The sequence below is a fragment of the Hyposmocoma kahamanoa genome, unplaced genomic scaffold (genome assembly GCF_003589595.1).
Source record: "Hyposmocoma kahamanoa isolate Upper Pololo Valley unplaced genomic scaffold, ASM358959v1 78, whole genome shotgun sequence".
NCBI lineage: Eukaryota > Metazoa > Arthropoda > Insecta > Lepidoptera > Cosmopterigidae > Hyposmocoma > Hyposmocoma kahamanoa.
Window position 1 is genome coordinate 5,273,632 of NW_020653945.1, and position 27,699 is coordinate 5,301,330.

General features: G+C 38.0%; 1 protein-coding gene across 1 annotated transcript in view; it reads left to right on the plus strand.

Moving 5' to 3' along the window:
* The window catches only part of LOC113233194 (beta-arrestin-1-like), an 88,840-nt gene that overhangs the window by 32,163 nt on the left and 28,978 nt on the right, over positions 1–27,699 (plus strand). Inside the window, exons 5-6 of the mRNA XM_026468231.1 lie at positions 4,695–4,848; positions 24,409–24,470. Of these exons, the coding sequence (XP_026324016.1) occupies positions 4,695–4,848; positions 24,409–24,470 (216 nt within the window). The remainder of the gene's footprint in view (positions 1–4,694; positions 4,849–24,408; positions 24,471–27,699) is intronic.

The following is a 27,699-nucleotide window of genomic DNA, read 5'->3' on the forward strand; positions in this document are numbered from 1 at the left end:
ACAAAATTAACGAACAATTCGCTACAAAGGAGCAATTAACTATGCTAGCGTTGGACTTGGATGCGTTAAAACTGACCTCACTGGTTAATGTGAATGATACAAATGTTCAGAGAGTAAATACCAAGCGTGGTGCTGCTTTCCGTGATGGTTATGAGTATAACAGCGGTCCCATGGGTTTACTTCATAATGTGTCGGAAAATATTGTGACCGCTGAGGGTAATAAATCGCCCGATGGCTCCGAGACTATGTACAGAAATATTATACACTCACAAACTGCACTTGACAACGGGAATCATCATTTATATTCATCATTTAGCAAGAATAACATCAATAATTCCATAGAAATTGATAAAAATAGTAACGTGTCGGTAGTTTGCTCGAGTCCGTGCGATAGCTTGGTAATGACACACTCGTCATCGCCAACGACCGAGCGGCCCCCGCCTCAGCTGCCGCCGCCGTCGCCCGCGTCGGCGCGTGTGCCGGCGCGTGAGCCGGCGCGGGCAACGACCCCGCCTCAGCGGCCGCCGTCGCCTGCGCCGGCACGTATGCCGGCTCGTGTTCCTGCGCCCGCTCCGAATATTACGTCGGCGTTGGAGCGGAGTCGCGCGGCCGCCCGCGCTGTCGGCGAGAGTGAACGTAAACAAAGAACGCTAGCAGATATTGTGCGCGAAGGCGAGTGGAAGAAGCCAGAAAAAAATGATGAATGGATTGTTTATCAAAAAAGAAAATTGAGAAACCGCTTTGTGGGAAATAGAGGTAGTGCTACCGATGCGGAAGGTCGTTTTAAGGCCGCTGAAGTGAAAATTCCAATTTATATTTATAATGTATCAAAGGAAGTGACAGTGTGTCAGATCAATAGATACATTCAGCGCAAAACTAGCTTATGCGTAACAATAGAAAAAATGAACATGAAGCGGCCTAAGGACTATGACTCGTACAAAATATTTGTACCTAAACATAAGTTGAGCTTGTTTATGTCAGAAGAGTTCTGGCCGGATGGAATAGCGTATAGGCGTTTTGTCAATTTTAAGTACAAAGGGCCTGATAACGATGACTAATTGGAGAGAACTTTCGTGATTATTAATATCTCATGACCAGTATGCGACTTTTGACTTTTAATTGTAAAAATATAGCTAGATCAGTTGAGTGTGTAAGAAAACTATGTAAAGTAGCTGATGTCATCGCGCTGCAGGAGACCTGGCTGCTGCCGCACGATTTGGCCTATTTGGGAAGCATCGATGATCGTTTCGCTTTCACGGGGACCTCTGCTGTGGATACATCTGCAGGTGTACTCCGAGGACGGCCTTATGGTGGGGTAGCGCTATTGTGGAGGAGAGACATATCCGCCGTAGTATCTGTGGTTGAGTGTAAAAATGCTCGGTTGGCTGCTATTAAGGTAGCGTTGCAGGATCGCGCATTATTGATATTTTCCGTGTACATGCCGACAGACTGTAGTGACAACATGGTCGATTTCACGGATTGTCTTGCGGAGATTAGTGCGGTAATTGAGAGTCAGGAAATCGAAACGGTGTTTTTATTAGGTGACTTCAACTCCCATCCAGGGGAGCCGTTTGCTGTAGAACTTACACAGTTTTGTGCGGATCAGTGTTGGTCTTGTATTGATTTGGAACTCTTGCCCTCTGACTCATACACATATGTGAGCGAGGCGCATGGCTGCCGGCGGTGGCTCGACCACTGTATTGGAACTGGTGCTGCGAGGCAAACTGTTGTAAGTACGTCGATTTTGTATGATTCGTACTGGTCTGACCATTTCCCCATTGTAGTGCATTGTAATATTAATTTAATTAAGCCTAATATTTTAAAATCTGTTTGTAATAATAATAAGATTATGTGGGGTGACCGTGACTCTGCTCAGATATCAAAGTACCACGATTTTTGTAACTCTAGGTTAAAGCTAATAGATTTCCCTCATGAGCTTAGTAAATGTTGTAATAAAATATGCAACAATAATGATCATTTTCAAGTTTTGCAACGGTTGTATCAGGATATTATTGGTATCTTAACGGAGGCTGCGGTGACCTGTTTTCATGTAAGAAATAATAAAAAGAAGCACTATGTGACGGGGTGGAACCGATATGTCAGTGGGGCTCATGGGAGAGCTAGGTTATGTTTCCAAGACTGGGTTCTTCACGGTAAACCTTCATCGGGTTATTTTTATGATGAGATGTACCAATCTAGGAAGCAGTTTAAGGCTAAATTAAAATGGTGTCAAAACCACGAACAGCAAATTAAGAATGATATAATTGCTCAACATCATTGCAGTAAAAGCTTTGGACCCTTTTGGAAAGCTGTAAATAAATTAAATCACAAAACGAGTGCCCCCGCGACTATCGCGGGTGTTCAAGACCCTAAGGATATAGCCGACCTCTTCCAGAGTCATTTCAAAGTGGTTTCCCCGTTGGGACCTTCTGCGCGGGTGTTTAATGCTGGGGCCATATCTGAGACTACCTTAACTATAACTGCAAAACAGGTGGCTTCTATAATAAAAACCATGGTTAGGGGTAAGTCACCGGGGCACGATGGTCTCAGCATTGAACATCTGCTGCATGCAGGTGTTCACTTGCCCAGGGTTCTTTCAATGTTTTACACCCTGTGTATGGGCCACTGTTACTTACCGGACGATCTCATGCGTACTGTTGTGGTCCCAATTGTGAAGAATAAGACCGGTGATTTTTCTGAGCTGTCCAACTATAGGCCGATTTCATTAGCAACCATTGTAGCCAAGGTGCTGGACAGTGTGCTGGATGGTTATTTGAAGGGGCACCTCCGTTTGAATGACGCGCAGTTTGGCTTCAGGTCTGGATTGTCTACGGAGAGTGCCATCATGTGCCTGAAGCGCACTGTCCAGTACTATACAGCTGGAAGAACACCGGTTTTCGCGTGCTACCTCGACTTGTCCAGAGCGTTCGATCTAGTATCTTATGACGTGCTGTGGGATAAGATCGAACAACAGTCGACCATGCCTTATGAGATCACATCCCTCTTAAGGTTTTGGTACAGCCACCAGAAAAACAGTGTGAGATGGTCCGGTTCGTTTTCAGGCGAGTACGGGTTGGAGTGCGGAGTGAGGCAGGGGGGGTTAACCTCACCTCGGCTCTTCAACTTTTATATGAATGAGCTGATCGAGGAGCTCAACAAAACTAAAATTGGGTGTCACGTTGATGGCATTTGCGTGAATAACATCAGCTACGCAGACGATATGGTTTTGTTGAGCCCCTCGATCGGTGCTCTCAAGCGTCTTTTGCAGATTTGTGAACGGTATGCGGTGGTCCATGGACTCAAGTACAATGTTAGTAAAAGTGAGCTGATGGTTTTTAAGGCTGGTACGAAAACTTATAATGTACCACCACTCACTCTCTCTGGCGCTCCTTTGAAGACAGTCACCAAATTTAAGTACTTGGGTCACTGGGTCACCGAAAACCTCTGTGACAACGAAGACATCGAGCGGGAGCGGAGATCGTTGGCAGTCCGATGCAATATGTTGGCCCGCAGGTTCGCGCGGTGTACGAGGGACGTAAAAATAACGCTCTTCAAAGCGTTTTGCGTCTCCTTTTACTCGTGCGCCCTGTGGGTGAACTATACGCAGAAGGCGTACGACGTACTCCGCGTACAGTATAACAACGCGTTCCGGGTGTTGTTGGGGCTGCCGCGGAGGTGCAGCGCGTCCGGCATGTTTGCCGAGGCGCGGACGGACGGCTTTGCGGCTGTCATGAGGAAGAGGTGCGCCTCCCTCGAAGCCCGCATCCGTGCCAGCCCCAACACCATCCTGTCCGCGTTCGCCGACCACTGGGACGGACCAATGGTCGCCCGGTGGTCGTCACTACATGTCTAACGTTGGAGGTTTTTTAGTTTAGTTTGTTATTTTATTTGTACATTTTTATTTTTTACTAACAATAGTGCTTAAGATTTTCTTTTTATATGATACTAACACTTATGGACTTATGGTCTGAAATAAAGATTTTTATTATTATTTTTTATATTTATATGGACGACAACACACCACCCGCGGGTGCGAGACGGGTGCGCGTTTCACACTTAACAAAGACTTATTTATTGGTCACTTGTATTTAATAAAACATATTTTTAATACAGTTGCTCAAAACGTGGTATTTTCCGTACTACAAATCGTGCCGAAAGTAGAATTTTTCGCACTAGTGATTTTTAATTTTCCATTTTTTTTAAATTTACTGTTGTTTCAAGTCTTAAACATAGAACTAAAGAGGTTGTATATTTATTTAATATTTATGTGCTTTGTGACGTAAGTTATTCGTCATTAAAACTTATATTTACTTACAAACATCTTATTTGTTTAAATTGCATAGATGTTTTATAAAACAACGAATTACATTTAAAAATACCAAAATATTTTCCATAAAGATGGCTGATTGATTATTAACAATGACCGGAGGTGAATATAACGCGAGACCGCTGCGCGCCGCGCCACTAAAATATACTGTTTTATTTTACTTTCAATGTAGTTTTTCCGCAAATGTATTAAAAAACGTCGTTTGATACACGTGCGGATTTGTCATTTTCACTTGTCTCGAGTCTTAAACCTCGCCTCTGGCTCGGGCCAAGAAGCCTCGAGACTCTTGAATAATGACTAACTTTCCGCACTTGTATCAAAAATAACTATTGTCATAAAGTGAGACATTTGTCATCATTTTTCATAGCTGAACGAGCCGATGAGAAGATTTCGCGCAGGAATACGGTGCGCATGGGCATCCGCGTGCTGCAGGGCCCCGGCCGACCAATTCTACCAGCCGTGCTGCCGCCGCACTCGCCGCAACACGCCCTCAGTGCGTTCGCGCATCACAATGTTATGAGGTTAGATTTTACCTGTTTTAATTACGTCTTTTTTCAGTAATTACTAACCAGTACTATTTAGAACATAAACTCTCAATCCACCAAATTCTATACAATTAATCCATTCGCTCCTTTTACCTCTGGTACCCTTGCTCGGTCCCATTAATGAACCACACGAGTAATTTTATTTCCCCCTAGTCCCATTGGACTAAGTATGGGATTATAGTTTTAATAAACAAGTTACATCATAAAAAATTGTACAAACATTATGTAATAATACACGTCAATGTTAACGTAACATGGTGTATGTTATTTTCAGTACAATACCGTCACTTCTAAGCCCCTTTACACGTGGTCACAGTGTGACAAATCCAGGATTAAGATAAACGAAGCACTGACAAATTGAGTGGCTACTTAGCTCCGATAATAAATTTATTTGACATAGCGCATTTTTTTTTTTTTTTTTTTTTTATAAAATATAGGTGCGCATTTGACCTCCATCTCACCTGATGGAAAGTGACGATGAGGTCGACGATGGAGCATGCACACCTAAATAATGCCTATTCACTCTCGCCTTGAAAAGGTCCAAGTTATAACGTTCAGGGAACAAGTCTGCAGGCAGGGAATTCCACTCCATAGCCGTTCGCCATATAAATGTGGAAGCGTAACGCTTCGTGCGAATCTTTGGAATATCCACAACATAGGGGTGGAACCCAAGCCTACGCCTAGTCCCCCGGTGATGGAAAGGGGAAGGCGGAATTAAATCATGTAATTCCATCGCACACTCTCCGTGATATATCCTGTAAAATACCGATAAGCAGGCAACTTTACGGCGGTGTTCAAGGCTCTGCAGCTTCGCCTCCACTAATTCCGAGTCACCTATAAGCCTCTTGGCACGGTTGTCAATTGAATCCAAAGTGGCCAGTTGATATGTCGCAGAGCCATCCCAAAGGTGGCAGCAGTACTCCATGCACGATCGGACTTGTGCTTGGTACAGCTGGAGCAACTGTCCCGGTGTAAAGTACCGCCTCACCCTGGAAAGGATCCCAAGCTTCCTTGCTGCATTTTTGGCCGTGGATTCAATGTATCTGCCGAAGTTCAAATTGGACGACAGGTCCATTCCAAGTAGCTGGAGACAATCGGCTATCGGTATGGATATATCACGAAAAGTCGGAGTCAGCTCAAAGGGACTCCGTTTTGTGGAGAATAGACACGCCTGCGTTTTGGTAGCGTTAAATTTGACAAGATTGGCATTGCCCCAATCGGAGACTGCCTGGAGTGTCAAATCTAAACGGCTAACCATGGACTCTCGACAAGACTGGATTTCCTCTCCACTGACCCTTGCATTGGTCAAGTACCTATCTACAACTGTGCTGTCATCAGCATACGCAAAGGTACCTGGAATTAACATATCATTGATATGCAGCAGAAAGAGAGTTGCAGACAGTACGGAACCCTGAGGAACTCCGGCATCTATCGCCATATGTTCGGAAGAGTAGCCTTCTAAGACCACTCGAATCGAACGTTCGCTCAAGAAATCCGAGATCCAATTGCAAAGGTCAGTGGGAAGCCCATAAGAGGGAAGCTTGCTTAAAAGGCTTGCGTGCCAGACCCTGTCAAAGGCTTTAGAAATGTCCAAAGACACTGCAAGTGCTTCGCCTTGCTTTTCTATAGCCTCGCTCCATATGTGACAGGCATACACAAGAAGATCCCCAGTAGATCGCCCTCGTCGGAATCCGTACTGGCGATCACTGAGGAGATCGTTGTCTTCAAGGTACGATAGGAGACGGTTGTTGAGTACACGTTCCATAGTCTTGCAGAGTATGGAAGTGACTGAGATAGGTCTATAGTTGACAGGGTCAGCTCTGCTTCCCTTTTTTGGTACAGGTTGCACGTTTGCAAGCTTCCACGACCTGGGAACTACACCAGTCTCAAGTATTTAACCGGTAGCTTAAAATCTACACCCTCTTTAAAGGATTGTTTATAAAATACTAACAATCTTGCAGGATTATATTATTTAGGATTATATTATACTAACATCACGAAAAACAACTCTGTCCTGTGACTTCTTACAAAACATAATAAATTTGTGATGAGTGAAAAAGTTTAGAAGCAGCAATGTGGGCATCAACGCTTTACGATTTTGAAGGGTAAGGGTGCTGGTAAAATTACAGGCACATGGGACTTCTTAACTTATGTCTCAAGATGATGGGCGCAGCGGCGGTGCCTCACAGGCTTTTGTGATTTAAAGCTCTGGGTGGCACTGCAACTGTTATGGACAGGCGTGTCGCTTACCACCAGGCGCACGACTTTTCGGTACCTATAGAAACACATTTTTGTGTTCAAGAACAGAAACCCTTTAATCAACAAAATATCAGAAAAACAGTACATTATTGCAGAGGCCGAAAAGTAAGGGATTGCTGGACGAGTATGAGTTACAAGGACGAGCGACAGCGAGGTCTTGTAGCAATCCCCGTTCCCGGCGCCGAGGCATATATACAATTTTTCTCAAACAATGTGAGGAAATAATAAAAGACTAAGGACAAGAAGAAATTGAATAGAAATAATATAGAAACGACTCCTTCTCGCGACCAAAATACAAAAAAGACGAAAAACCAAAAGAATACTAAAACACTTTAGCTTAAGTGTTACCGCCATTTTTTTAAAGTAAGCGGTATACGTGGATATTTTTAATTCTCGCAACTATAAACACTCGGCAGTTGGCTGTATGACTTTATCTTTTGCCTGTTTACATAGTTCATTATTAGTAAGTAGATTTAAAAGTTTATAGAAGTGGACAGTAATGGATTTTCATACTTACTTTGCGGCCTTGACCGGGAAGAAGTCGCACGGTCCGTAAAGGACAAACTTTCCGTGTTCATTTTTTAACGTTTTTTACATTGACTTACAAATAAATGGACGACGGGTCTAGTACAAAAACCACGAAAAAAATGTCCCAAGTCAACCTATTCGAAATTTAAATTGTAATGTCATCGCAGTATCGCGCTGTCAGTAGAACAAATGAAGACTAAAGCGGAGTTTGGCGCTCTGTATATGATTTTAGCGCCTTACAAGTGCGGACACTTTTTAGCGCGGACCCGACGTCCATATAATTGTAAGTCAATGGTTTTTTAATTAAAAATAATGCAAACGTTTCCCAGCATGTGTGAGAAAAAGGATTTTTTGTCCACTCAGCAGATCCGTTAATCTGTTTTAATTACCAAAACGTCGTTGTTTCTACTTGAGTTTCAATTATCAAAAGCTCTAATCCCAGTTTTTCAATGGGATGAAAAAAACTGTGAAAAATAAACACTTCGAAAAGAAAGAAACGATTCGATTTGATACGATTCTAGAAGCAAACATTGACTTGACCCAAAAACTGTTAGAATGTTACGAAAAATATACAAATAGATTGAATTCCGTTTTTGTGAAGTATTTGTATGGCAAATATTTTTAGACGCACTTTTTCATTGAATATCTATAGTTAATTTAAATATCAAGGCAACTGTATAATTCTCTACCATCATTATATACAGATATCAAAAGTGTCTAGAGATCAAGCACGTTTTTGCTAATTAATGAAAATCAAGTTTTTTAATTACTTTTTTAAACACCAATGTTTTTTTTATCAATTTCGTTTTCGAATCAAAATTATGAAATTGACCATAAAAATGTTCAAATAATTTCGATATATACGACAGCCGTTTTTTTGCACCTACTTACGAAAAATTTCGCACAACCTGTAAACGTAGTATTTATTTATTTATACATTATAGGAAAATTCACGGACAAATAATACAATTATAGTATACTTAACTATGAATAATCCAATACCATTTACGGATTTCCGCCAACATGAAACAGTTTATAACACTTAGCAAGTCAAAAAGAGATTATATGAGAATACAAAGAACACAGTTACACAAAAAAAAAACAATAATAATGGACAATTATTACAAAACAAACCAGTGTAATCATCGCCAATTACGTGATGTGTCAAAGTAACGTTGTGTCTATGCTTACACAAAACAAATCAAATTCAGAGTGATTTATTGTCGCATTGTTAATAAAAAGTCTCAATGCACGCACCATGTACGTATTTTGCCTATAATTACTACTCGCAAACGGCACTTGCAAAGGTGGTCGACATCTGTATTGCAACAGGTTTTATGCGCAGTATACATATAGTAGTATGCTATCTTAATTTGACAAATAATCTGTAGAAACAATGTTTAAATGACAAAACTATCAAGAGTTTGATAAATACTAGTACACATAGTGAATTAAATGATAAAATTGTTTCTCAAAAAAAAGTTTCTCAGATTATAAGCTATAAGATTATAAGCAGACTTAAACTTTGACAAACCATTAGTACAAACAGGGGTTTAAATAGTAACTGAACCTGAAAGACAGAATCTGTTTGTCGAAAGACTGTCTTTCGCACAATTCAATTAGCCGGCAGAATTTCTAAATTCAACCTTTAGTCAAAATAACGGGTGTTATGTACGCTATGGAATTACCCTAAAACTACAGGAACTACAGGAAACAAAATTATGTATATGCGAAAAAAAGTTATCAACTAATTTTGTTCTTAGAGAACGAACTGACAAGAACTGTTAATGTAAATTCGTGGTGGTGCCACCGAAAATAATAATCTACAGAACGTATCAGGTTACCTATTAAAGCTGTTTTCGACTTTGTTGAAAATTTGCGTAATTAAGCTAATTCAAATTTAATGTAAGCTATCTTCTATACTTAGGTATATACGTAAGTATCCTGTAGGGATCGTAACCATGTAACAAATAAATCCGTCCATATTCCTGATGGTACTAATACCACAGCCCGAGTTCATCGTTGAGCATAAATCTCCGGTAGTTTGTGCCGTCCACCGATTTTGCCACAGTATTTCAACATCTTCCCCGCCTTTGATGTTCGGCGACGTCAGCGCCTATATAGGCACTACGCTGTCACACGCAGATTACGCAATACGCAAGGGTTGTCACAAATTAGAAAAAAATAGAATATTAATATACCGTAATCATTTGTTAACAAAAAAAGCTTGAAGATGGAGCGTGCAACCGTTCCGAAATATCGGGAAAATAAAAAGAAGTCATACCGTGGTAAGAAACCTGATACTAGTGATAATCATTTAAAAAAGCTTTCATTGTATATTGTTGGCATTGCTTGGTATGATGGCTCTAAGTGTAGAAGCACTTAGTTTTAAGCTATTATGTTATTTAATGTGTAGGGTGTTTTATGTAGAATGTCCTGAATAAGTAAAAATTAAATAAAAAATAACATAACATAATCATAGATAAGTTACAAAGATTGGCAGGTGTTACACTGCCAAGTAAATGTTAATGTAACATTATTTTTACATGTTGTCAATTTTCTAATATAAAATTTAACTATATATAACGTATTTACATTCGGATGAACAATTTAATCATAATAAATGGGAGAAATGTGAACACGGCCGTGATTTAATTTCCACATTATTTGGTATGTCAATTTATCTAAAATATTGTTACGTAACTTTTTTTTACTCATAGCCTACTACTACTAGGGAAACCCAGTGTCGTGGGTGCAAGGACACACACATAGACAACCACAAATTTCATCCAAATTCGCGAGACAATATTTTCAGGTCAATTTCTGTTATAATTAATATAATATTAGTATACAAATACACACATCAATACTGTCTAGGGATATTTTAGCTTTTCATGGATTGCAAGGAAACTACAAAAAAGTTAATTAAATTTTTATTGAATTGATATTCAATTATTTTTTATGAAATTACTCCACTAGTTTGTTATAATTATTAATACAAAGATCCAACACTCAGAAGTAATTTCACAAAAAATAATTGAATAACAATTCAAAAAAAAATTAATTAATACAGTGAATAGCGACATCTCTCGCCAGGACAGGTAGCTGTAAAGGTACTAACTGGGTGATAAATCTGTCATAGATTTCTCATAGATGGCGCTACGACTAAAAAGTCGTTGAAAGACCAAGTACAAAGACACGACGCAAGCACATAGACAAATTCGTGAGGTCCGTTGGTTCGTTCCGTGGCTTAGTTGGTATAGCGTCTGGCACAGTATGCAAGAAGACGTCGGTTCGAATCCGGCCGGATCGAAGGAATTTTTTCTGAGTGTTCGATCTTTGTACAAAAAAGTTATTGAATCGTTCGTATATCAGAATGCGCAGTATTTTATAATCTGACAGAAAATTTAGCAAAAATCTTTTTAACTTTATTTTTAATAACTTTTATGGTAGAAATAGAAAAAGTTAACTTTGTACTAAAATAAGAACTTCTGTTTATGGTTATTTAAGAGAAAAACAAAATTAAATTAAACAATTAATGTGTTACAAAATAAAATTTAACAATTTGTAAAAGCACCTCGGGTGTTTATAACGCATCTGCAACATGGTGCATACTCAAAATGAGATTATCAATATCTCCTTGTGGGATAAGGTCCCAGGTTCGCCGAAGATGCATAAAAAGTTGATTTTCTGTCACCAGATTTTCGGGAAAATTTCGTAAAGGCCTTCGTTGAAGCACGTAACACTCGTGCTTAATCGGATTTAAAGCAGGCCAGCCCAGTGTCTCAATATTATGTTGCTGCAGTCATTGACTTACTATTCGAGCTGCGTGAGGGCGAGCATTATCATGCATAAGCATAAAGTCTTGGCCCACTTGCAACCGATGTGGTTGGACTACAGGTTTATTTATTTTATTATTTATTTAAACTTAATTGCGTACAAAATACTACAAATGGCGGACTTAATGCCATTAGGCATTCTCTACCAGTCAACCGGAGAGCTGGGTTCAAAATAATTAACAGGGGTGCACAACATGATACTTAAAACAGATAGGAAGAAGTTTATAAATAATTATGATATTTTTAAATAGAAAACCACCGTGAGACTCAGACACATTAACTAAAAATAACGGATAAATCACGTATTTAAGTCGAATTTTTCCTCGATATGTTTCCAACCAATTCGTGGTCCTTAATCATGAGATTCCGGGGCGGTGACTCAACGGAAACTTCGCGCCAAAGCCCTGGCAGCCCGATCACACACATTAAATATGATTTATAGTTTAAACACAATATAAATATAGCACATAATATTATATGGCTAACTGTATACGTATATAACCAACCTATATACACATAAATACATAATATATAATACGTACACATATATATATATAATATACATATTTATATATAGCAATATCAGAGTAATGGGATGTAGATTGAGACTCCAATATGAAATCACGAACTAATTGCTTGAAAGCTAGTTTATTCGGCGCTTTTTGAATATGGGACGGTAGAGCGTTCCAGAGTCGTATTGCCGGAAGAGTAAATGAGTTAGAAAGAAAACGAGTACGGTGAGAAGGAATTAAAAGAGTCAATTTGCTGTCGGAGTGAAGACTGCGATTAAGGGATGCACCCAAATATTGAAATTTACATTTCAAATATCCAGGTGCACATTTATCATTAATGATAGAGTAAAGAGTGGAAAGTATTCTCAAATCACGACTCTGGTGAATCGTAAGCCAATTCAGCTCATTGCGACATGCGGACACGTGATCAAATTTTCGAAGTCCATAAATAAAGCGAATGCAACTATTGAGCAAGCGATCCAATTTGTTGAGAAGTTCCTGGGTGATAAAAACATAACACACATCAGCATAATCAAGGATAGGAAAAATAGTGGCCTGTACTAAGAGGATTTTTGTTGAGATGGGAAGAAAGTGTTTGAATTGGTAGAACGATCTTAAGGTACCAATGATTTTCTGACTAATGCGGTCAATCCGAGGTTTCCAGCTTAAAGTATTAACAATGTGTAGTCCCAGATTCACAACATAAGGTACAAAGTCAATAGGTGTATCATTATAAGAAAGAGTCGCGACAGAGCTCATGTCCAACCTAGTCAAAGCATGAGAACTACCCACGACAATACCTTGGCACTTACTTGGGTTGACACTGATGCCAAACTTACTCGACCAATCAGCGATACGCCGCAGATCTCAGCATTAAGGGCCAGTATCGCATCATCCAGACAGTTAATCTTGGCATGCGCATATATTTACAGATCATCTGCATACAGATGGTGAGAATTGTTGAGGATATGAGAAATTAAATTGATGAAAACGGAGAACAATAGAGGGGAAAGAATTCCACCTTGGGGGACACCTGCCTCAAGGTCTGATCAATTAGACAAGGAGTCTTTAGCACGAACTGCTTGCTTGTGCCCTCGAAGATATGAAGAAAACCAGTCCAGTTCCGGAGGAGAGATTCGCAGATATGCAAGGATAGCAAGAAAGATATCATGGTCAACAGCATTGAATGCGTTAGAAACATCAATGAGGACATTAGTCCTACGGTATTAACCGTTAACCGTGAATCCTCCCTGCCCTCTCAAATGTCCTCTGTAACTTTCAGTAATGCTGTCGTGGTACTGTGACCAGGCCGAAAACCAGACTGGTACTGGTCGAGGATATTATTTCTAAAGAGGTAAGATGATAGTTGGCGATGAACAATCGCTTTAAGAATTTTTGAAAGGAAGGGTAATATAGAAATTGGCCTAATGTGTTCAAGGGTTGTGGGGTTATTAATCTTAGGAAGAGGCAACACTTGTCCCCGGCGCCAGTTGTTAGGGAACGTACCACGTGAGATGGATGAGTTGATAATGTGAGTAATATATTTGGTGTTCCGATTGAAGGTTTAAAACCAATTGCCTAGCCGTAATGTTAGGTTGTCTCTTTGCTGTAACTTGTAAAAATCGGTCTTGTCTTGCTGTAGTCATCCGACTATTCCCTGTTTGCCACTCAACCACATCGCCAATATCTCGGTAGCGAGACCATAATCTTGATATGACGCTTTGACTGGTGCCAATGACATAGCAACATTGCACTGGAACGCGCCGGCTTCTAGCATGCCTACGGCTCTCAACATCTCTTGTTTAGTTAAATGTCGGCGTCCCATAGTATAGAAACAACCACCAGTAATAATACAGTTAATAATATTGTAAAAAAAAAATTCGTTTAAAAACAATTTTATCTTTAAGACACACAGAGGAAAACAAGCTATCGTAACAAAATACTATCGCATCGGTCGTTCTTTTGTTTTAAATTTGAATTTAGAATAAATGTGCCAGGAACAAATTGATGTTTAAATTTTTTCGATATGATCAGTACTTTGAGTTATTCTAATAAACGTGAAATATCCCTAAACAGTGTTGATGTGTGTATAATCAGCATTTAAAATAAAGATCTAAATTTTATTTCTAATACTCATTTGTCTTAGTTTTGAGATAATTTATACAAATTAAACATTTTTTGCATAGCTGAGAACAGATTAAAATATCGGTCGATTTTATTTATTTTATGTCTCAGGGAAAGAGGATCAATCATTAAAAAAGATAACCGTTTAGATTTTTTTGTCTGCTGCTTTTGCAAATTCAAAAATATCATTTAAATACATGCGTCAAATTACTACACAGAACAGTTTGTGTTTGAATACGAGTATAATAATGTTACCATTATTATACATATAACGATTTTCATAAAATTCGCTGAAAGATTTCAAAAATATTTTAAATCACACAAATGTCTCGTTGGCTTAGTCTAAGGCCCGCGGCACTCGCGGCGGCTCACGTTTGCTCCACGCAAGTACATTAATTTGCCCTTCTGCGTGGTTTGTAAAACATGATCTTGCGCTTGTCACGTTCATCTACGGAGCCCACAACGACGATGTCGTCTACCCACTCACTGCAGGACGTCACATCTTTCTGTCGAATATTAGCAGATTGACAAGCATAACAACTATAATTCCGATTGACTGCGCACATTTTATATGATGAACCAATTATTCTTTATCAGAGTGGTACTAGTTTGCGCACAAACTGGTATCCCTGATTTACAAAGCTGTCACAATTTTGGCCACTTATTTTTCAATAAATTGATACTGAAAGAACCACTTTCTCAGCTACAAGAGAGGTTTTCAATATTTGTCCTTTCTAAATTCAATTTGGCAAGGGATAAACCATCGGTGATCAAATTGCAACCTTACCTTCATAATGGGCGTATTAATATTGGCGCAATCAGCAGATGTTGTCCAATACAATAATAAACTCTCTCTTTCATTACATTCCAATATTAATAAGCGTAATTGGGATTAATTAATGAGCGTATAATGTTCTGTGGAAACTTTCATAAAACTACAAAACAAGCAGATTGTGTAACATAACCTAAGGAAACGTTAATCGACCTGAAAACTCAATACGAAACTCGGTAATTGTAGAGGTGAACTTTGATATATCGGTAAATAATAATTGGTATCGACAACTACAAAACAGGCCGGTTGTTGTGCTCTGTCTTATGTCTTTTGTTTACCTCTATTCTACACTTGTGTGGAGTAAAAATACTAGTATTGTATTGTAAAAAGAAAATATTTATTACTTGCATGAAGTGATCAAAATTACAACCCAAGCGTGTTTCGATTTAAAACTATGACGATTAGCGTAAACCTATTATAATATTAAGACCGAAAAATACCTATCATATTTTGTCTGTTCAGATGGGCAGCAGTAGAGAAGGGTTTATACTTAATAACTTCAACTAGTTATTAATAAAAAATACAATGAACGAGTATCTGAATCAAGTTATCTAAAGAGACCAAATTTTTAATTAGATATGAATTATGATATTGGCAGAAAATGTCGGCTTTTTATCTATAAACAGAGACACACGCTTGTCTACAATCTCATATACTGCTGATATACTGCTCAAAACAATTGGAATTAATTTTAATATTTTTTATCAACTTTGATCTTATCTGTGTTTAATCTTAGCTTGTCGTGTTATGCACCGCCTGTGAAATATTTTAAACCCAACTCTCCAGTTGAATGGTAGAGAATTCCTAATGGCATTAAATCCGCCTTTTGTTTTGTGTGCAATAAAATTTAAATAAACAAATTGTATAGTCGTATGTTCGGCCGGTAATAATTCTGTAGGTCACAAAAATCCATATAGGTTATTTCCACAGTAACTGTAAAAAATAGATAAACAATGAAATGATATTTAAGTCATTTTAAAGTTCGTTAAATTGAACCATATTGTTTGCATCACTAATTACAAGTTTCTTACAAGCTACATGTTCACAGTTACGAGTTACACTTATTGACAATCAATATAAGTGAATAAATCTTAAAATCTACATTAAACTAGTTTAAAAAAATGTAAGTTTTTAAATTTTCACGATTGTTACACCTACATCGATTGAAGGAAAGAAAGTGGACCTAGTGAAAATGTTTGTATATTTAGGTTCTATGTTTACATGTGATGGAAGATATGAAAGTGACATTCAAAGGAGAGTGACGCACGGAATCAGGTGAATGGTGCGTCGCATGCCTTCATGAGCAGCCGGAAAGTGTCTAAAAAGGCACGACTGGCTGTGCATGAGGAGGTGCTGGTTCCTACACTTATATATGGTAGTGAATGTTGGGTTTGGCAGAAGAAGCACGAAAGTAGAATTAATGCAGTAGAAATAAGAGCTTTGAGAAGTGTGGCTGGAGTGGCTCTGATGGATAAAATACGGAATAATGTGTTATGGGAAATGGAAGGAGATGTAGCGACAAAGATAGAAAAAGGGACGCTTAGATTGTTCGGACATGTGGAGATAATGAATGAAAGAAGATCGACGAAACATATTATAAGGCAGGTGTGAGCGGGCAAGTTGGTAAGGGCCGACCAAGCCGAATTTACCATAACCAAATTGAGGCTATTCTAAAGAAGGGTCAGGTCAAAAGTACCCTTAACCGACGAACGTGTATGTAAGCACTGACGCGTGTCAATGAGACGAAAGATGTGTATCAGGACCGTAGCAAGTGGAAGACCGCTTTTTCTACCTGAGTGAATAAATTAGCAAATATATTTATTATTATATATTATAATTTACATACCAAAAATAGGATTTCTCATCAAAATACCTACAGATTTCGTGTCGAAATATAATATTGGCGCTTCGCCGGCCGTTGCCGTAACATGCTCCCTTCGCTCGCTCTGACGCATCTGTCTTTACCACTATGTTTTGGACCTTAGTTTGTCTTCAGATTTCAGAGTAATGCGATCTGTAAGTTTGATACCGAACATGACTCGCTCCATGGCTGTTTGTGCAACTCTTATTCTGTACCGAACCTTATGTGGGAGCATCCACGTATTCTCAACCTATCCTAAATTCTAGACAAGCCGAAATGATTGCTTGCTTGATTAGGCTTGCCTAGACTTGCGGTAACGTTATCGATGTAACAATTTTAATAAATAATGTCACACCAACGGGATGCCTGTCTCCGAGGCGTAGTCGGACCAATGACTACCAATAAATAATTCACCATTTCGCTTCTCATCCGGTACATAAGCAATTTGGAATGGAGGTAGGATAAGCCAATAAAGGTATAGATAGACGTTTATTGCACCCCTCAATCTTATAAGAATACACCTGATGTATCTATATATAGGTACAACACACGCAGACATATTTAGCGGGGCACTAGCAAAATAACGTGCTTTTTCAAATATCTTGCAAGTTATTTTACTTTTTTTATTTAGGTCTAATTTGAAAATTGAGTATTAGTTTACTGTCATTTTATTCATTAATTTATTTTAATCTCCTACAAATACATATTTGCCGTGCAATTTGAGATTGATTTTCTTTCAATTCTTTTTTTTATTTATTAACCTTTGATTTTGGCCAATGTTAAACTGTTGCAATTTTAAATTGATAACCAAATGAATTGACATCAAATAATGCTTTGTTTCCTCAAAAGTCTAGTCGGTTATCTTTTTATTTTACATCTAATTTTAAAATGAAACATTAACTGAATGTCATTTTTATAATTAATTTGTTTTCATTTCTTACTTACACAAAATTGTCGAGTGGTTATAAGTTGATTTTGTGTTCTTGTAATTTTCGTAATCATTACTTGAAATGTTATTTTTCTGTTAAAATTTTTATTTAATCTATGCCACACTATTAGAATTTTCAACGGTTTTTGCTTTGTCATAAAATCTAAAAAATGCACTTTCTTCAATTTCGATTTTTTCAATAAACGTTGAGATAATATATATAGCGAACAGCTTAGGAGTGACATTCCCTGAACGGTAATACTTAGGCATTTTCAAGGCGAGAGTGAATAGGCATTATTTAGGTGTACACGCTCCATCGTCGACCTCATCGTCACTTTCCATTAAGTGCGATGGAGATGTGTACTTGTATTTTAATTACTTTTGTTTTATTGTTATTTATTTAAATATAAACGTTACTGTTATATATTCCCACTTTTTTCCGCTAAATGTGCCGGTATATGTAATAATGTTACTTATACGTAAGTGAAATAAGCAACAAATAGTTACGAATATAATAAACGAGGCAATTTGCTGTTATACACCTGAGACGTTATGTCAAGCATACCATTGTTGGTGTATCTTTTGGTACAAGTTTGGAATCTTTAAGAAGTCTAATAAAATTTTATCTCGAAGTAAAGACTTAGTTTACATTTCGAGTTTTTTAATTTGTTTTCTACACAACCCGTACGTGCTACATTGGAAGGAATTGAGGAGGTCTCGGTTTTCTAATCTCGGTAGGACCAATTTTGGAAATTGGTCTGGGTGTTCTGAGAAAAGCCATAGAATGAATTCCGTTGCTCTCGTACTCATAGTACAGGTATTCTACTAGTTTTAGACCAGGCATTTGGTTTTTGTCCGCCACTTTAAAAAAATATTAGAAAATACTGCAGATTTTACAGAAGTTTCCGAATATTGAAAACTAAAAATCCAAGGGAAAATATTGAACAGAATACTTACTAAACTGCCTCTGTGGCCGAACGGTTACCATACCAGACTACCATTCATAGGTACCAGGTACGATTCCCGGGCCGGGACAAATATTTGTATGGCCTACATTTATTTCTCTCGTGAGTTTGGGTGTAATTTGTGGTTATCTATATTTGCGTCCGTGACACGCGCGACACAGGGTGTCTCTAGTGCGGGACTATGTTGATTGTGTGCGTTATTATTGTTATAAAAATTCTACAAACTAAATTATTCGATAATTTTTATGCCTAAACTTATGTACTAACTTAACTTATTATGTACTTAACCTTTTTGTATATTGCAATTTTCCATCTGGGGCAGCCGACTACGGCGATCCCGACTTTGTCATTTAGGTCGACCTCTTTTGTCATGTCACTGATGCCAACAAAACTTTCCTCTGATCCTAGATTAAAGCGACCTCTTGAAACAACCGTGAACATAATACACAAATACCCATCTGTATGTATCCACCTTGAGTCGCTTGGTTTAGACTATAGGTTCCCAAACTCGCAAAAAAACGGCAAGGTAAAACAATTTCAACGCCCGCCGCAACAAAAAATAGTTGAAAACACGTATTTGTATGTGTAGTTTATATAGATAATCCAGTTTTTATTTTTCAAATGCGGTAGCATTCGCTGGACAGCATCAACGCCCCTAATAAAAGTATGGTTTAGACATATATCCAAACTCAAATTTGGATGCTACGTAGCTTCCGAGTGCTGGTAAAAACTGTTGTCACAAAAAAAATTACATCCTTTTAGGGCTCAAGCTACCAGTTGTAAAATTTTTATTAAGAACAAGTTGGCTTATGCTACAGTTGCCTTTGTCTTCTTTGGACTCGATGAGGCGAAAAGAGAGAGATTTATTGCACCGTAGGTAAAACCTGCACTATGGAATTCACTACCCACATCTGTGTTCTGTGTCCCAATAACTATAATTTGAAGCTATTCAAGCTCTATTTTACCCTTAGTTTAGTAACAGTAAAGCTTCTTGTGAAAGAGGTCATCCAGGGAAGTACTGCCACCTTACCTAATTCTGCCGCCAAGCAAGAATGTAATCATAACTGCGTTTCGGTTTGGTAGAGTAAGGGTGTTGGTGAAATTACAGGTACATGGGACTTGTCAACTTACGTCTCTGGGTGACGGGCACAGTGGCTGTGCCCCTATGGTCTTTACGATTTAAAGCTCTGAGTGGCACTGCCACTGTTATGGATAAGAGTGTCGCTTACCACTAGACGCATTATTTGTTAGTTCCGTCACTTGGTATTGTAAAGAAAAAGCCGAGAATGATCAGAAATTTTTTAGACAAAGGCGTACGTAGAGAACGTTTAGCATCGTATGACAAAGGCGTACGCCGGTCACATTGTCGCTTAGCCAAAGAACGCTTAGCATCGGATGAGATTACTGGTACATTTAAATAAAATTTTTTACGAAAATTAGATATCAGGGAAACTCCTACCTTCTAACTAAAAGATTACCCATACATAGTACGTAATTTCATAAATCGTTGATATTACACACGTCGTCTAATCGTAGTAAGATAATGTCATAGAAATAATTGTTTACACCTATCAAAACTTAAACGCCTATGAGAGACGTATGAATTAATGTCGAGTATTTTTCGAAAACGATAAAATTTTACCTAAATCGGTTTCCTACCGTACCGAACACGCAACGCGTAATCCGTTCAACGACTAAAAATGTTTTGTGCTTGGATAATATATAGAGGAGTTTCTTTGAAGGGAATGGTATTTTTGTTTTTTTTTTAATTTAACTTAGAAATGAATGATGAAGGCAGTCATATGCTGCCCCAGTCATTCGAACCTTTGACCTCTCAATTGAAAAGCGACCGTTCTTCGACTGGGCTACCACGGCAATACTCATAAGAGCGATGCCACACGGTTCGTTGCGTCGCGGCGGCGTTGCGTCGCCTGAGTGATGGCACTGTGTTGTACTACCTATGAATTAGAACACTTCATTTGACGTTTGTCACAGGGACGAGTAAAATCGATTGATTTTTAGTGCATTTGATTTTTGGAACTGAAAATTTCTCTTATAGTTTTATTTTTCTGATGTATTTTGGATATTGAAGGCAAAAAACGCCCAACTATAATTCTAATGCAATTTTAATAGAGATTTATCATTAATTTATAGGTTTCAAAAAGTAATAATATTGACATGTCAGTTCATCACCTATGATTAAAATTCATACTTTAAGAATGAATATATGCACCATAGATACTTTGTTCATTAAATTATCGAAAACTTTTTATCGATATACTTCATCTCTAGCAAATGCAGTGTAATGAAGTAACCTTCACACGATGTCGTTCGTCCTGTCGCTAGGTATTATAAAAGAAAAAAAATTGTATACATGCCATACGGTGCGCTGAAATGGCGTGCGGTACTCTCGACCTCCGTCCGACATCAGTCCGTAACAATTACTGACAAATAAGCAATACTTGCTAAATGAAAAAACGCGTGATGCGAATGAAGCTTCATACTGGACACTTGTCTTTTAATTTTGTCGAATATTACTTATTTCACAGTAATTGTTTCGGACGGATGTCGGACGGAGATCGAGAGTAGACCCCCAGGAGACGATGCGTAAGTTAGCGGCATTATGTTGCGAAACCACATTGCCCATGTGGCAATCGGTGCGTTAAAATCATAGCGATGCGATGACGCAACGCACCGGCAGCGCCCGTGTGGCATCGCTCTTAAACGGCCATATTAATATTACTTCAAAGCTTTGCTATGCCTATATATTTTATTTGAAAATAATGTAACGTGCGAATATAGTTTATTTATTCTAGAACAATATTGCCTCTAAAAATAACATTTAAAGGCACAATTGAACAAAGTAAAGTGTTTTGTGCCAGATTACATTGTACGCTTGTGTGGGCAGACCAAATGACATCGTTACATGCGGAATTTACCAACCCCTTTATGAATATATTACCGGAGATCAGAAACATTCTACGTTGTTGGTCTTTTAATTATTAATTATTATGAATAGATCTTTCCATCGCGTCGAAAAAGCTGAACAAAATATTTTGTTTCAACAAAATACAGCGTATAGAGGGTTTTTGTTCTCACCGCTTGTTTCGTGATAAAAAAATAACGTCATGTAATATAATTCTAAATGAAAATTAACATCTCATGACATCACATTATTTGTAGATTATTGAACTTATAAATTATTATATATTTTGAACTTATTATAATAAAATTTTAATTAATAGCAGGATATTCGCCGCTGTTACTTCGAGTTTAATGTAATTTAACAACATTGATCTATTTTCACTTGGTATAATGATATTTGATACTATTTCAAATTTTATAATCACTCATAGGATATAATTAATAACTGGTATGACAACAAAAGGTTGAAAATAATAAAAGCCATAACGTGTCAACCAAATGATCATAGTGAAACTGGCACCTAAAGATGTTTTCGTTTAGGAAATGAAACTATTTTTCCATAAATCGCGTATATTTGTTTTTTCAAACGTACACACTCATAGCCCCGTACCAGAGAAACCCTGTATCGCGGATACCATGGACACACATAGACAACCACAAATTACACCCAAAATCACGCGAGGAACAAATGTAAACCATACAAATACTTCTACCGGCCCGGGAATCGAACCCGGAACCTCTGCATGTTAGTAACCGTCTCGCGCTGTGCAACGCAAGTGCACCGCGCATTTCCGTACACATTGCACAGCGGGCGTGCTCGTGCTTACACGGCCCGTGGTTGCACAGGACACGTCGCGCGAGCTCGCGCCAACAAGTAGTGGGAAGAGTACCCGCCCGTGCCAGCACGGGCTCACAATGAAAGAGCCTTTGGCGCGAACTCGCGCGTACAAATCGCGCGGCATGGCCAGTGATATCACAGAGCATAGCCGCCTATACAAGTCGCACTGCTACGTTTATATGGACGTACCAAAGTTGTCTTATATACAATGCCTAAACGAAGTTGTTTAGATCAGCTAAGGGGAAAAGTTAATGTCATATCTTGTTAGGAACTTAAACTTAGTAAACATAGACAGTTAGCGATTACTTCTCAACTGTTATTTTGTTGTCACTGTTTCCTCTACGTTTTGTTAGAGTCTTGTTATCTAAGGTGAGAGACCTGGCATCCTATATTATAAGCTTACGCTTAGTTTAGGTTTCAGTCTCTTATAAGCATAATGTAGAACGAAAAAAAAAATTATTACATGCTTCTAATTTTGTGCACGTATAACAGTTATGTTTGTGGAGAAAATAAACGTATATTATTATATAAACGTATATATTACTTCGCGACAAAAGCTAAGAAGAAGCATTGAAGTTATTGCCTGGGTGTGATCAAAGCCTAATTTCGTTGCAACAAATTCTCAATTAGGATGTGAACCTATCGCTTAGGTTCACGTATATAAATATGAAGTCTTAAAACCGCTTTGTCATCTTCTTATTAAGAAAGCGTCTTTATTCTTTTATTTTTTACTACACAGCAATATCAGTAAAAACTTTGACATCACAATGAAACTTCATAACCGGTCTCTGGAATACTACGACTAATGAAAACTCTACAACTTTCATTTCTCTAGTTTTCCTTTCGATATCGTTCAAAATTTAAGCGTCGCAATTAAATGCAATACAATATAGTCTATCTTTTTGTAATTAACAAACGTAAAAAATTATTCAACATTAATGAAAGTACCCACCGTAAAGTAACCAAAAGGACACTGTTGATAAATCGAGAGGCCTGATGATGCAATCCCTCTAGAGGCATGTTCTTCTTCTTGTCGAGTCAATAACAAAATCGTGAGCATTACTGCGATCTGGTTTTGAAGGGTATAGGTGCTGGTAAAATAACAAGTGCTTGTTGACTTGTCTCTGGGTGACGGGCGCAGGGGCAGTGCCCCTCAAATATTTGTGATTTAAAGCTCTAAACGGCACTGCAAATGTTTTAGACACGCGCGACGCTTACCACCATCATAAAAAAATGAACAATTTTTCCCACCAATATAGATATTAAAACTTTCCTTGTTAGTCGCTAAATGATTAATCACTAATAACGCCGCTAATTACCAATAATAATTATTAATTGGCCGCTAGCCAGTCAACCCATGACCATGGAGCGTGTAATCGAAATATCGGGAAAGTAAAAAGAAACCATACTGTAAGAGACCCAGAAGAAACTTGTCAGTATCATTTTCTCTACCTTCACCAACTTTCTCAAATATCAAATAGAAATTTATTTGTTTCAGACAAAATTACTGTCCATTTGTGTAATTTTTGAAGTCCCACCAGGATCTAGAACGAAAAGAAAAATACAATCCCCAAATTAATTGACAGGGCGTTAATTGTCTTCTGCGGACAGTTGATCCACAAATTACACATATAAATGGTTTGGCAGAATGCTTTGAAAAGTATCTCTTTAACAAATACTGTACACCGTACAAATCTGCGTGTCAAATATCAAACGTATCTTTTTCAAAAATACAACTTTGTGTGTAAATATTTTAATTACGAAAAGACTATGAAAACCTCTTGTAAGGAATCGTAATGCCTCTTAACACGCAATAACCGGAATAAGAACTGAAATCACCATCGGCACAAAGTCCCGAAACGTGAAAAATCCTTTTAATTAAACTCAATTACGAAAGGTGACTGAAATAAACCTTTCTTTTACAGACTCAAAAACAAGGCGAAATTGGAATCGGACGAGAATCGCCGCACAAAACGGGACGACATCGGTAAGTTGGTTTTATGAAATGCCTTTTTCACAAATTACTTTTTTAAATTTTACATTTGCACTGTATTAAGGGCGCGATGCAATTAGCCTTCATTTTGTCTTTGACAGTATGTATAGTGTTGGCGAATTACATGTGTGTGTGTTGGGAATACCTTTGTGTGAGAAGTGTTTACTGAAAATACTGAAGTAGGTATGTCAGTATTTTCAGTACTATTTAATACTAAATACTTTGGACGACAGTCGCCTAACGGTTAACACTAATGGCGCTGGATGCGGAGAGTCTGGGTTCGACTCCCGGTAAAATAAATTTAGAAATTAAATTTTCTAAACTGGTTCTGTTCTAGGTGTACTGGGAAGTGCCCCAGAGTGAATTCCATTGCTATAATACTTACCGTATATGGAATTCTCTGGTTTCAGACAAGTATTGTAATATTATAATCGCTTAAATAAGTATATTTTTACAATATTTCATTTTAAACCGGATTGACTGAAAAGAAATTTTAAAACTAGAAAGTATAGACACGAAATTCTTATTTGGATAATAATTATGCACGACAGCACTTTCTTTCTTGTACTATTTTTATTATATTGTCCATGTTTCTTTTTCTTTATTGTTTATTCAAATATTGCAGTTCGCTGTTAAAAAAAGTCCTTAGCAAGAATGTGTAGTCTTTTTTCTCCAGAAGACAAAAATATACAGTCCTCAGCAAGAATAATAATGATAAACTAAAAGTCAAGCTTCAGTTTTGATCCAAAAATAAATATTAATTTACTATTGGCACGAGTCTCTTTAACCGCAAGACTAATAATGTCCAAGTCAAACGAACCTTGATCCTATTTTGAACACAAACTGATCAAACTAATAAATTGAGAAACTAATATCTGAGGTCGACCCGTGTGTCACTTCCATTAAATCATATAGTTTTAGTAGCTGTAGAACCCTTGTGAAAGAGTTCATCCAGGGTAATACTGCAACCTTACCTATTTCTGCCGCCAAGCAGTAGTAATGTCAGCATTACTGTGCTCCGGTTTTGAAGGGTAAGGGTGCTGGTGAAATGGGGCTTGTCAACTTATGTCTCAGGGTGACGGGCGAGAGTGATAGTGTCCCTCACATCTTTGCAATTTAAAGCTCTGAATAGCACTGTAACTGTTATGAACAGGCGTGTCGCGCTTATCATCAAGCACACGACTTGTTCGTCCCGTCATTTGATGCTATAAAGAAAGTTTCAAAATAACACAGGCACTTGTGCACTTAAGGCAAAACATGCAAAAATAGACCAGCAAAGGACCAAGTTTGGCCTGAATTCCACGAAGGCTCCAACGTGATCAAGTGTCACAGTATTCAGAGGGCAACAAACGCACAATTTGTAATATATTTTAGGAATCTGAGGAGGTTATTTACGTAGGCGTAAATCATGTGATAACGGTATTGAATAATGTACCTTGCGGAAGCTCTGCCTGATACTTACTTTGATATTTTTGTTGTTTAAGCTTATTTGTACATCATTTTATGGAGCTATAGTTTCGGTCTACCAAAAACGCTTACGACTTGCGTGCAAAAACTACTATATAACAACGCATTCATGTTGTTGATTTAGGTATAATAACACCACTGCAGCATTGTAGGGCCCAAATTCTGGTAATTTTGTTGGAACCACTGGTCATTGTATTATGACCAGTGGTGTTATTCTCTATATAATTGTGGAGATATCCGGTAGAGATTATTTTTGCAATCATGATAATATTTGTTAATCTGTTAAAATCTAGCTGCTATGGCAGTTGAATCTCAATAGAATGTTCGTAGAATGGCACTGATGATACGTGAGGCGCACTATAAGTTTCCGGAATGAATAAGAAAAAAATACTATAAATGGTCAGAAATGAATTTATTGTTTCTCAAAATATTGTCCGTTCGCGTTATTGCACTTTTTCATACGAATTAACCAATTCTGAAAACATTGATGCTACTCCTCCGTGACAATCTCTGAAACATATTTTTCATACTCTTTGACAGCCTCTTCAGGTGGTGAAAATCGTTGACCGCGTAAGTGATTCTTAATTTTTGGAAATAAATAAAATTCGCAAGGTGCCAGCTCGGGACTGTACGCGGGATGGCTCATAAGATCAACGTTGTTCAACTTCAAAAATTAATTTATCTGTCTAACCGTGTGAGAACTGGCATTATCGTGGTGCAAGATGATACGGCGTTTACGGTTATTTTTACAGAGTTTGTCAATAACTTCCGACAAACAAACGGTCGTGTAACAATTACTATTCACGGTACAACGATTCTCCAAAGCAACAGTAGCCACGTGTCCAGTTTTAGTAAAAAAAAGAAGCAATCATCCGCTTGAGGTATTTTGCACGCGCGCCACTTTGATTGGATGCGGCTCATCTCGAAAGACCCATACGCTCGATTGCTGCTTTGTTTTGGGATCGTAACTATAAATCCATGTTTCGTCACCTGTTACTATGTCCTATACCAAATTTGACGCCCCTTCGTCGGATCTGATAAGCATGGCATTGCACCAAGTGACGCGAACCGTTTTTTGAGCCTCAGTCAAATTGTGTGGGATCCACCGAGAGCACAGCTTTTTCACACCCAAATGTTTGTATAGTATTGATTGTATTTGACTAATGCCTATGCCCAAAGATGCCCGAATTGCATGGTATGTCATATATTGCCTGTCTATTATGATCTTACGGCGCACAGCATATATGTTTTTGTTGTTCACAGCAGTGGACGGGCGACCATCACGAAATTCGTCACTGAGATTCACACGACCTGATTTTAATTCTGCAAACCAGATATAAATAGTCTCTTGCATGGTGCTTCATTGCCAAAAGCAGTTTGAAGCCGAGTGAAGCTCCGCTGAGCTGTTAAGTTACACTTAAAGTTATAGAAAATCATACTACGAAAATTATCACGAGTTAAATCCATGGTGATGTAGACAACCAATTTCTAAAACAACGCCACAATGTAAAAACAAGTGACAGTTAGATGAAACAAACTGTATTATACAGCCAAAGATTTTAATTTTCAAATGTCGTAATTACTTTTTAAATATTGTTTACATAAGTGACCAGTTCCGGAAACTTATAGTGCGCCCTATGTAGCATCTAGATAACACTCGTGAACCGGTTCGCTTGTCTTTTGTTATGACACCTAAATAATATAAGTACGTAAATAGTATAAGTAAGTCACCTAAATAAGATAAATGAATAAGTAC